This window comes from Notothenia rossii (assembly GCF_949606895.1).
Source record: "Notothenia rossii genome assembly, chromosome: 9".
NCBI lineage: Eukaryota > Metazoa > Chordata > Actinopteri > Perciformes > Nototheniidae > Notothenia > Notothenia rossii.
The window spans coordinates 26,789,407-26,802,755 of record NC_136907.1 but is presented as its reverse complement, the minus strand read 5'-3'; the positions used below and the strand labels follow the sequence as shown (position 1 = coordinate 26,802,755).

Here is a 13,349-nt window from a genome sequence, read left to right as displayed (position 1 = left end):
CACATCCCTATTTGATGCTGACCAAAAATGATAGTAACAAAAAGGGAATAACTTTGAATAGAGTCAAAACATTATGATATAAACATTAGATAACATCATGGTTGCGTAAAATGAGGTTAATATCACCACAGGGAACATTAGACACACAAAATATACCATTTTCATTATTCCACTGACATAAACATGTTTTATACTCCAGCTCATTTCAAATGTTACGAGGAAGGAAATGCTCTTGTTCCATTTGTGAGACCTCAAGGACACACAATTCCTAATGGTTAATTTAAACATACTTTTGGTCTGTTTACAAGAAAAATCCACAGTGCCTGTTTAATGTATGGCTCTCATACAATTTTAGAATGATCTTGCTTATCATGCTAAAATGCAGTATTTCTCAAAGCATTCCCATGGACCTTGCTTGCTATTTTTTGCCACGCTCTTATCCTTTAAACCCTTTATTCCATGCCAATCCGTAGCACATACATATAGCTATACCAATACATATCTCCTATCCATCTGGGAAATAAACCCTTCTTTGAATCATGATTCCTACCAGAGTGGTCTTCCACATGGAATTCCCTGAAGACCAGATTGCAGTTTACAAGGCTGAAGTGGAGGCGTGAAGGTGGAGGCGTCCACCTCCACACCGGTTTGATGGTGAGACTGCTGCAAATTACTCATGACACTTCCTCTGATGACATTTTTCAACCTTTTCCCTGTTGAATGGCATCTCCAGACCCCCACCCCACTACCATCCATCCACCACCAACACCCCAACAGACACATTAATCCCCCCCCTCTATTCGTGTGACAATAGCACAGCAGAGATTGCTGCCTCCTGCTTTCACCTGATTGACCCTTTGAGCAGGTGCTGGATCTGATCCAATCACAGTCAATCTTCTTTAAACATTTCATTCTTTAAGCAGAACAGGGGCTCAAAATTCCATCATTCAATGACCCGATCAGTCGCCGATAACACAATCAAGCCAATCCCGGCTTATCCCGAGGGAGCCATTTCAGGAGGGACAGCTGGGAGATGAGAATACAGACCTACAGAAAGGTGTCAATCTCCACTGATCCACAGCTCACTGTGAGCCGCCTATACAGCACAGCATCTAGGTGTTGGAGGAGGCCTTCTGACAGACATTTCCAAGGATCAGCAATAGGCAAAAATCCATCTTTTCTAAAAGGTCTGATCCTTTAAGTAAAATCAGTAACCTGCAGTAAAGACACTGGCATAGAAAAGGCATGCTTTGTTCACTAAATGACTATTGTATACCAATGAATACCACTTGTATACCACTTACACTTTGAAGAAACAACTTGGTGTTTCTCTCATGCCTCCATGCGTGTAAAATAAAGAATAAAAAAATTGGAGAAAGATTTAAAAAAAAAAAGAGATAAAGAATCAGAAAAGGAAATGGGTCAGTGTTTACCAGCAGTCTTAGTTATCCAGGAATGTATGAGTCAATACCAACACCAGTTCAATTCCATGATTTGAAATGCCAATTGGATACTAAGGGGGAAAACATTTTAACAGCCCATATACTTTCACATACACTCCTTAATTACCTGTTGCGCAATAGCTTTAGTTAGGAAGTTTAAAATGTCATAATTGCCTTTAAAATATCAATATCAGTGAAATGATCTACAATGTCGCGCAGCCCTATACACGTAGATATTGAGTTTAATGCGTCTCAAAGAAAATGTTCTGTCGCCCCAGAAATGACGGCAGATCCTTAGCCTCTAGCACTGACAATATCTACGGTACTACGGTAAAACTGAGTAGCAAAAAATGGGAATACAATTGTTGTTTTTGTGACTTCGTAATCCCAAACATATGCATTTTTGCTGAAACGTTACTATTAAAACCAGGAAATGTGCCTGCTCAAGTCTGAGACTGTTTATGTTTTAAATAGTAAAGAGCGTAAATGTTGATAAACTCTGCCCCATTTTCTTTAATTGATCTAGACTTTTCTGTTTTTTTATAATTTGTTCACTGTGCAAGAATGCAAGAAAAGGAGTGTTTTCTTGACAGATAGGTAACACAGGGCGAGGTATTGATTTATAAATGGTTATTTAATGGCTGAAGTATTCCTTTAACACTAACCCTCTCTTATTTTAAAGACAGAGACGCACAGACAAAAAAAATGATGTGAATAGTACAGCTCAATTCTTCAGTGGCCATTTAAAAGCTACTCTATTGGAAATGTTGCTGGGCCACTGGGCAAATAAAGGTCAAGGGGGATATGAAATAGTTTGTCTAACTGGCCCTTTCTCTCTGTGTGTCCCTGCAGCACTGAGGCCGTATCCACATTCATAGCCAATTCATTTATATTGCTCTGCCCTTCTCACGGCTATCCTCAGTCACTAACTACAAGTGACTGCAATGAGATTGAAGCCTCTGGCTAAATCTCCACTGCAAGGCACATGCTCCATCATTGCTGCTCTGATCACTCCTTATAATCACTGGGACCACACTATATCCTCCACTGATTGGCTGAGTCGAAGCAGAGAGGAAACAATCACAGAATGTCAGCAGATGATGGACACGGAGACGTTGGAGTAGTAGTGGTCACTGGGAGCTGCCATGTAAATGGCATGCAAATGTGCACCTGCACTAGCATATGAAGTGGAATGAAGGACTGCGGCCTTTTGATTAGCTTCTTTCCGCGTTTTCGCTTGAAAGTGTATTTTTTATGTATCAATCAGCCAGGTTGGCTATTTATAGACAATGAACATGACGCAATTGTGTACTTGGGTTTTTCTCAGAAATGCATCTCCTCAGTCCGAAGTGCATTTAAAGGGCACTTCACAGTTTCCAGAAGAGGTGTAAGAAAATATAGTTTGTTTTCTATAATTTCTCAAGGAAAAAAAGCAGTTTTGATTTTAACATGAAATAATTTACTCTGTCAATATTTCAATATGTAAAGATATGCACCCTGTGTGTGTATGTGCCTATTCAACGGAGAGCTTTGATGTTGGATGTTAAAGAGACTGTGATAAATGCAAATGCAGACCTCACTGTTCCCATAAAAAATAAGCTGTTTTCCTCCAATTGTTAGCATATGGTGGTGTGTTCTTTATGACAGGTTTCCTTCAATCTATCAACAAAACATATCGGAATTGATATTGATTTTATATTGCTAGATTCTTGGCAATATACATTCATAGTATCTAGTTTAACAGTCCCTATAAGTGCCTTATTGCATTGTCATTGAAGGTATAACATGTAATTCTGGAATCAAACTGATAACACCATCATTGATTTAGTAGCACCTTGTAAAGTATGATATTAAAAGTAGGTTAAATCCACATTCTCGAATAAGGCAAAACTACTTATTTAAATGCAAAACACAAATGATGACACTAATTTCACTGATGTCCTTTTCTAAAGTGTACTTGGATATCTTGTCCTTTTAAGATCAGTATCCACAGAACATATTTTACAGTAATAATCACCACAGGTGTCATTTGCCATTGAGACAGTTTTATTTTCCTAAAATGTGTTAAGGCCTAAGCACTTGGAAAGGTATGCAAAATGAATTAATACAGTCTTGGTCATGGTCACAGGGCCATTTCTCTGCCATTTAGAAAATCTAAGGGCACGCGAAATGTCAGCCGTGGTATTAGATAACCAAAGGCCCAGAACAAATTCAAGGCACTAACCAAGGAGCTTTTTTTCTATTGCTTTTGTTATTTCCTCTCATCTGTTACTCTCAGTGAAAGTATGAGAGAAAGTGTGCAGACGCCCATCTCTTCTCTGACAATGATCAGTGTCCAACAGCTACTATCGATATCTGTCCGACGTCCTCCAACAGGTGTCATCGCTCTTTGCTTTCCAACATTGAGGCCATTGTCTCATCTTAGGACTCTGCTTTGCCTGTCGAAGCGGTGACCTTTTGTGTCTACCTTGCATCCCTCCTGAGCCCAGTGGCAGTGAACTGGTTAAGCTCCTCCTCATCCTCCTCCCATTCAGCTCCACCTCCAGGATCTGGCTCTGGACCAGTGGAGCATGAGCACCAGGACAGCCTGGACATAAAGGGACCATTGTGGCAGCCCAGTGACATGGAAGCAAGTATCTCTGATTAAACTAAGTCAGCTTCGGGCTTGCACACTGCAGCCGATGGACAGTAGTGCGGGGACGGAGTCAGTGAGCTGGAGTTGTTTCAGCTTAGCCCAACAAGGGCACTATGAGATGCAGTCAAAAGCTGATAATAAACCAATGAGGAAGCATTAGCCACCGCAGCTAATTATGCCTTCAACTGCCTTTTCATGCCTGGGCAGGGCTCTGCTGGTACGTCAGATCCAAATGTATAAAAGGTGTCATCACACTAAGTCCCATCTTTAATGAAGCACTGGCCTCAGGGACACATTTTAGAATGGTAGTTGTTTTGTTAACAGGTGTATGATTTATTGGAAAATAAGAGGGCAATTATCATCACAAAAAAGGAAGACATTAAATACCTAAGAGATTTACATGCAACATTTTGAAAACGTTCATAAAGCACTGGTGCTGACTTTTGAATACAAGTAGTTTTACCTGATTAAGCCATCATCATGTATGAAAAGGGACTTCAATTAAGTGCATTCAACCATGAAGATACAGACTCCTGCAAGTACATTAGCTTTCGATAAGCCAAACAATTATAAGTGCTCCTCCATTGGCTTCAACTAAGCCAAACCTTGTGCAACATACAGAATTGTTTTCTTTTTGGTCAAGCGGCTGTCAGACTGGTCGATTATAGTTTCTCCATCCTTAGGCCAGTAAAAGTATTTTGCATAACACTGTTCACATTTGCCATTCAGGCTGATCCTGACCTTTGACATCAGAGATAGAAGTCTCATAGGACGGTTTCATGATAGGTGCGATTGATCCAATTTTGAACTCGTCGCCCCCTCAGATTTCACATTGGTAATGTAATTCCTTTAGTACTAAGTACATGTCCGTCATCATCTATTAAAAGAGACATTTGTCTAAAAAAAAAAAGATCCAATCACAAGATCCAAAGCCCCTACTTTGGAGTTGGATATCACATTTTGTCTAATTTTGTTTAGGATTTAGAGAAAATGTCGAGACTACCTGCCTCCCTACGTTACCATTCATGGTCATTAATTCCTGATGTGAAAGTCTTTTAAGTCAAAGTATAACGGCTAACGCATGCTAATGATGTTCAACTATTTTGGGCTGTCATTTCCGTAATAAGATGTTTGCTGGGGGTTTCTACTTGGTTTGCAAACCACATACAAATGAGCCATGACAGAAAGGTAACTGTATAAAAAAAAGACTTACAAATAATAATGCAAACATCCAAAACTGAGTTACCATATAAAAATGGCGACAAAATTGCAAAAAATCTCAAATTGGAATCTCCAACGGCTAACATTGTCTTTCCTTACAATGTATATAATGCACAAACAGCACCCTGATTCATTTCACGTTATTGGAAGACAGAAATAGCAGCAGCCTCCAGTTAAGAGTCCTTGAATATAAAGGGAGGCCAGGCAGTGCTGATAAGATTGTCTTATTTGGCTCGCAGGGCTAAGGCACTGTGCTGCCTGAGAAAAAAATAAGGCAGGATGTGGCTACTATTAGGCAGGTAATGGGATCCATCTGAGATGCATTAGAATCAGTCAAACAGAACCACACTTCAGTTCCGTTCAAACGACTGTCACAATCACTTCAAATGCACACCTTAGGCATGTACTGTAGGCGAGTGAAAAGGAGAGAAAATGGCTGTTGGAGGAAGTTGTGCCGGGTCTCGGGCATGTGCTCTTTTCTAATGGTGACGGCTTTGAGAGTGGCGCCGAGACTGATGTGCCGGAGAGCTGTCAGCCTCTCCCCATAACAAACGCCACCTCTCCCCCTGACAGAATGGAGACAGAAGGGAGGGACTGGAGTGGGGAGGGAGGTGTGGAGGTTACAGACAGAACCTGTGACCCAATTGTGGCCACACCAGCTGTTTCCCCTCCACTGCCTCCCAACCACCGACATCTCTGTGGACCACATCCTGCTAATTGGCCTATGCCGAAGCACACACACATAGATACACAGCAAAATAATATCAGGGCTTGTTCCCGAAGAGGATGAACATTTGCCGTTGCCTTAAGCCGCACTTGCGTGATGATTGATAAGTGCTGCGAAACAGAAATATAAGATGACTAGCTGCCCTGCAACCATGGCGGCTAATGTCCCCCTTGACATGCACATATAGACAGACACACTGCAACCAAGATTCTATGGAGGGGAAACTGAATTAATTGGTTTTCCTTCTGCGGATAAGTCCTCAGTGTGTGTGTGTGTGTGTGTGTGTGTGTGTGTGTGTGTGTGTGTGTGTGTGTGTGTGTGTGTGTGTGTGTGTGTGTGTGTGTGTGTGTGTGTGTGTGTGTGTGTGTGTGTGTGTGTGTGTGTGTGTGTGTGTGTGTGTGTGTGTGTGTGTGTGTGTGGCGATAATGCTAGGTTGCAGTGACAGGCAGGTTATTTAATAAATCCTGGGATGTGTTAGGCAGAAAGGAAGGACACACACTGAACACAGAGACTGATTCTTCGTTTCGCTCTGTGTCGTGTCTGCCACACAGCTCCCAATATCTCCTCTGATTTCCTTTTTGCAGGAGACACTCAAACCTGCTCACACACACGCGCACCCCTAATCATGCACCCACATAAATACACTTAATCGTTGACACACTCACGCATGGCGAGAGCAGTACTGCGGAGACATCCGAGCATGCACAAGTAGGCTATAAAAGCACACACAGAAACATGCACAAGATCTCGCTCAATCAGTCTGATTTGTTTGTTTCCTCCTAAGCATTTGAGGATTCCTCGAGGAGGAAAAAACTTTGTATAATCAAGTCAATTATGTCATTCAATCAAGTCGAAAATCATTTCGAGCCCTTTCTCAGATCCATTGATTGCAAAGTTGCGCTGGATATCTGCTTGCCGCGTTCTATTGTGCAAATAAGCCATCTTTATTTGGAACGGCAGACCAGGCCATGGCGCGGTCTTTAAAGCCACTTCTGCAGATAAAGAGCAAAACAAAGTCCTTCAACTTGCTCACTTTAAGTCGAGAAAATAACGCAGGGCTTAAAAAGGGTAGAGCTGGTAACATACTCTCTCTGATCTAAATATATATATATATATATATATATATATATATATATATATATATATATATATATATAGTTTATATTAATCTACAACAGCTCGTTTGCCTCCTTCAGGACATGGTACATTATGTGCCTGTGAAAAAATCCATCCTCACTGAAATTGTTTAAACTCAAGGTCAAGTGCTGATGTTACAGGGACTGTATGAGCTGAAGGTGACCTTGACTGATGTGGAATATGACATGAGGGAAATGGATCTCGGCTCAGTGTGGGGACATTATCTGTGAAATGCTACCACTGTATCAAACCATGTTTGTGTGTGTGTGCTCAAGAGTGTGTGTGTGTGTGTGCTCAAGAGTGAGTGTGTGTGTGTGTGTGTGTGTGTGTGTGTGTGTGTGTGTGTGTGTGTGTGTGTGTGTGTGTGTGTGTGTGTGTGTGTGTGTGTGTGTGTGTGTGTGTGTGTGTGTGTGTGTGTGTGTGTGTGTGTGTGTGTGTGTGTGCGCATGAGCTCAAGAGGGTGCGTGCGCATGAACTCAAGAGTGTGTGTGTGTGTGTGTGTGTGTGTGCATGTGTGCATGTGTGCTTCCCTCCGCTCTGCTGGGGGTGGTGTTCATGAGAACAGCGTGTAGAAACTGCTGCAGCAGACAGGAACAAACAGCTGAATATGAGTCTCTGCTGAATTAACCGTCTATGTTTCATTCAGACCACACCGGGATAATGTTGCCACAATATCAAAACTTTGAATCCCTGGTTTTATATTTCATTTCTATGCCATACTACCATAGATGAGAAAAAGAATGCAATTTGTGTGTTTTTTAGCAGAGGACGGTTTGCTTATGGCATTTGCTTGTCATTGCTTGTTTGCTCTGTGAGCCAAATGCATGTTGTTGACCAGGCATGGTGGGCAGTGTGAAGCTATTGCCATATATTCTGTTGTTTGCTTGTCACAATATAGAGATTTATTTGTCTCATTGTCAGGAAAGGAGCCAAAGTGCTGCTGCTGGCTTCTTATAAAGGAGACATATAATGCTCCTTTTCTGGTTCATACTCGTATTTTGGGGTCCTAGTTAAACATATTTACATACTTTAATGTAAAAAAAAAAAGTATAACCAAGTACATTACATTTCATTTAGCTGACGCTTTTATCCAACTTACAATAACTGTATTCACCTACTGCAGTGGTTCTCAAAGTGGGGGTTATTTAAAAAAAAAAAAAAGATATAAAAAATTAATACATTTTAAAAAATCATAATTTTAAAAATGATTGATTCGAAAATAATATCATACAGCACAGTACTATTACGTCTGGGTCTCTGTGTTTCATTGAAGCTTGGCTCTGTGTGTGTGTGTGTGTGTGTGTGGAACGAGCCATTTTGTGTGCGTGCGCGAGCGAGAGAGAGAGAGAGAGAGAGAGAGAGTGTACCGGTACCGGAGATCGTTGTTGTTAGCTTCTGGTGCTAGCGAGCTACGCTAACGGATATAAGGAGTCTTTTCAACAACAAAGTGGAGGAGAGTCCTCTCCTGTCAGACTGAGAGACTCAGTGAGCTAAAGGACTCTCTCAGTGTTTAGATAGTTAACTTTAGTCTAAGTTATCTCAGTGGGTCTCAAGCTTTTTGGTCACGATTAATGTAGACAATTATTTCCGAGGCACACGTTTATATGATCATTGTAGTTATAAAAAAATAAGAGAATAAATGAAAAACAGGTATGAAATACTATATGACAGTAAAAAAAGAATAAAGTTTAAAAGGGTGATTTATAAAATATCCATAAAGAAAAAGTAAATCTGTTTACAGTTCTGTTTCATATGGGTGTTGAGATAGGTATCCATAGATCTCTTCATTTTGCTCTCAAAGTGCACCAGATTGATGCTTTTAACTTCAATATTTTAAAATAAATCTTCCCGGGGGAGCTTGCCTTCGGACCCCCCTATGTGAGGTCCACACACCACCTATAAAAATAGCACTTTACCCCTGCTTACACCTATATGCCGTGAGCTGATTATCGAGCCTTCATTGTAACAATCGCGGGTACACTGTGTATTTGCTTGGGGAGTGTTGCAATAGAACACTCCAATGTAGCGCCCGGTACATTAATGGGAAACCCTAAAATGTTTGAGCACCCTCTATGAAACGTCAAGCTACCCCAGCACCCCCAAAAGAAATCTCTGGCGCTGCCACTGAGCCTGACTATTTGTGTTGGGGGGGCCCGACTTTTTTTTTTCTCGGAAGGTGGGGCCTGACAGAAAAGGTTTGAGAATCACTGACCTACTGTCTGAATGCTCTGTTTTAGCTCCTGTCCCTTTAACCTGTTAAGCCCCAAGCCTGTTTTTCAGGTCTCAGAACAAATGACCATATCTTCACTTCTAAAAAGGGTAAATTAATAATCCTTTTTATCAAAGCAATGATACACCTGTGAGTTGGATGTAGAAAAGTCAGAATCAATATAGAATGTTTTTATTTTAAAGTCAATTCAGATTGAACAAGTTATAGTGTCTGTCCCAAAGAAGAACATTAGTGAAAACCACCCTTGAATGATGGGATAGTAGACTAAAAGCTTTAGGAATCCAAACTATAACATTGAATAATTACCCTGTATCAAGATTGATGCAAAACAAGTGACATTTGACCTTTTTAGAGAGGTTTAGCCAAATAAAAACACTTCTGGGGTCATTTGGATGGATTTGGCCCCCCTCGGTCGATTTTGATGATTGAGACCTCTTTTGAACCGTTGGAGCCAATATAATCGAGGGGAAGTTCCTAAAAATCCATCTAAACATTACCATTGAGGAGTGAGAGTGATGCGCACGCACTTTGCCCAAAACCGGAAGCTGGATTGTAGCTCTAATAGCAGCTATATGAAATCTCATTTTTGACCAAAATGGAAGGATGGATTATCGGTAATCATTTAAAAGTGGCACATACACATTAGATTAACCTATGGATTGACCTTCAGCAGCGTTTTTATCGTTTTAATGCCATTGAACACGACTTTTGATCAGAAAACAGCAAAGGTAAGACATATTTGCCATTTTGGCTCGGTATAGCTACGTTGTGTGTTGTCTGGGTTTGCCTTTGCTGCCCCGAGTTTGTCGCACAGTGATGATACGTATACCTCTAGAATCTGTGGAATTTCAGCTTTAATCTGATATCTTGTTTGTGCAGATCCGATAAGTAATACAATATTTATACCGTGAGTTCTGTGCTAAGTGCGTTAGCATTTTTTCGCTCAGTGCTAATTCAGAGGCTTGCTTTTACCCTTAAAAATTGTTAATATTGTCAGTTAGCTGAGTTTCTTCCCGTTAAGTGGGTATGACACATTAATAGGTTGTTAAAGAGCCCTGAGACACAGTTTCGTGAAAAAAAAGGTTTTAAAGGGTTAAAGGGTCTCCGTTAAGGGAGACCCCCCCTACTGGAAATGCATCCATTGGACTCACCACTTTGTTTAATTCAGGAACACAGTGACATCACTATGTGAGAATGTGGTTCTATTGGCTAGCGCTCCAACACATTGTACGTGATAGGCTAAGTGGCTGGACGTCTCCAAGCGGTTGACCAATCACAACAGAGCCGGCCAGCTAACCAATCAGAGCAGACTGGGCTCTGGTTTCAGACAGAGGGTGAAGAAAGGTGCTGCAGTACAGGCAGTGTGAGAAAAATAAAGAGCTTTTTGAACATTAAATAATGTCACAGTAGAGGCAGATAATACAAATATTAACCTACAATTAGCATAATAGGGCCCATTTAAGAACTCCTCAGGAAAAAGCCCAGTTTGATGTGATTGGCTTCCAAGAAAAATACAGTATATTGCACCTTTGCAATGGTAGTTCTTAAGCCTTTATTGGAAGTAATTAAGATAAAGGGGGGGTATACCCAAATGTATACACACTAGCACTGGAAATAATATTATATATGTCCCTTTTAATGCTCAAATTCATGATTGCTGTAATGATCTGAGTGTTGGCCATGTGTTTTCTAAAATGTCACCAGAGTGACAGTGGGCACAGACTGTGTTATTATCAGGTTAGCATATGTCACTCTTAATGATGATATAATGTGTGCATTGCAATTGTGTCAAAGAGAGCTGAAATGTTGGATAGTGTGACAACACTTTGCAGGAGAAATAATAATAAAACTGTCTTACCTTCCCGAACTGTTCAAAATACTGCTTCACATCTTCCACTACTGTATTGGCTGACAAGCCACCCACAAATATTTTCTTTGTTCTTGTGACCATCTGGAACAAAAAAGGGCGAGAGGAGAGGATTAGCAATGAGGCTTCAAATGCATTGCACAACACCTTTAATGAGGCTTCAAACGCACTGAGTGAGCAGCACCTGTGATATGAGGGAGTGAGGACACATTCTTGCTGAACAGGAATAAACCGATTCACACAAAACATTTTCAAAAACACTCGTATTATATCAAGGTCACAAATACTGAAGGTATTGGCAGGAAAATTACTCTTGGCTACACATAGCAGTTCTGTGAATTTCCCATCACTGGGACATTTCCGATGGAAGCTTTAAGCAAAACAGACCGTCACAGAATGGAAAACATGCATATCATCCCAAAAGTTTTTTTTCATTTTAGCAACACTTAAAAAAAAGAAATAATTGATGGACTTCCGAAAAAGCAAAACAATTAATGAGTGCTGGAAGATGGAATCAGAGTGCATTAAAGCCTCATTTATTTTCAAACAGCAAGAATATTAAGGATTATTACCCACGGCATCAAAAAGGGCACGAACATCTGCTGCTGAGAGCACATGCTAAATTTAGTAGGACAATTTCTCAGGGAAATACAGTAACACTTCAACACTGCTGTCAGTGTAAAATCTGCGAGGCACTATTTCTTTTTTTGCACACGATTAAAAAAGAAGCTGAACTAATGAAATGGTAGCAACAATCTTTTCCTAAAGTCAGACCTCTGAAACAGGATTTTCACAGGGAGAGGTTATGGCTCTAAATGGTACAGTAATAGTCTTAACTGATGTTCTGGGGTCTCATAATCAACACTAAATGTTTGCACACATACAAATGAGGAAATAAATGTATGCCAAAAAATATTCTGAATTGAAAAAGATGTGTGTACACCTGCCAGTGTGCAGTTTTATTTATAAATCCCAAATCAACTTGGAATTGTCCACCCATTCATGTAGCCCTAGCATTGATGGTGCATTCTGCATTACGCATAATGTTGAGCTCAGTATGTATATGTTTACAGCAATCAGGCCGATTAGATTACCTCACAACTTGCCCAAATGGTCACAACAATCAGTATTGTCATGAACACTGGGATATCAGTAAATAAATAATAAGGACAGGAATGCAATGATTGTTTGTGCAATTCCAGGCTAATTTACACATTCCATATGGGCAACTTTACCACGGGAGAGGTTTGATGGACAAGAGCCAGAAGCACCGTTTACAATAGGCCATCCTTACTGTCTCCATTTCAATCTATGCTACAGTATTTACTGACATAACATGGAATATAATGATTTCTGGCGCACTGCTCTGTAATCTTAGTGACAAACAAAAAGGATCATAAAAATGCAGCAGAGAGAGTCACAGCTCTGATCTCACTCGGCTGGCAAGAATCAGAATCAAAGAAAAAGAAATGGCCGGGGCAGGATAAACATACTCCAGAGATGCACAGCAAACTATAAAAGAAGGTTGAAAGAGTCTACCTTGATCAAAATGCTGACCGAAACACTTTCAATCTATGAAAGAGGCTTAACGCTGGGAAAAAAGAAGCTACATTCAGCTGGAGCTGAAGTAAGCATCTGTCAAGTGCTCTCCAGGTGCACACAGGCTCACAGGCACATCGCCTGCACATATGCACACTGCCTCCCACTCATGGGCCGGATTCTTGCTTCTGTGATCTTCTATGTTTTTCTTATTATATTATATTGTTTAACCAGAAAATGTAATTAAGACGACAAAGAAATATACTAACACATTTTAGTGGTCTACATGTATTCAGTAGTTTAAATGTATCTCTGCAATTTAAACATGAATAACAGAGAGGAGCTCAGCATTTAGTTCAGGGCTAAATTGCTGGAAATATGTGTAAGTGCAATACGAACACTAAATCGCAAAAGGAAACAGCAAGAGTTTATTCTAGAAATCCGTAAAAATATAAGCATGGATCTTTCACTGAAAATGTGAAATGGGCCAAAGTTGAAATACGCAAATACAGTGTTTAAGGTAATTAGCAATGGCATTCTGACAACCAATC

The 13,349-nt window shown here is 40.4% G+C and overlaps 1 protein-coding gene across 12 annotated transcripts in view; it reads right to left on the bottom strand.

Moving 5' to 3' along the window:
* Window positions 1–13,349, bottom strand: part of LOC307019677 (RNA-binding protein Musashi homolog 2) — a 306,709-nt gene that overhangs the window by 190,055 nt on the left and 103,305 nt on the right. For all 12 annotated transcript variants that reach the window (XM_079650724.1, XM_079650717.1, XM_079650715.1 and 9 more), the window contains exon 6: window positions 11,251–11,343. In XM_079650724.1, coding sequence (XP_079506850.1) covers window positions 11,251–11,343 — 93 coding nt within the window. The remainder of the gene's footprint in view (window positions 1–11,250; window positions 11,344–13,349) is intronic.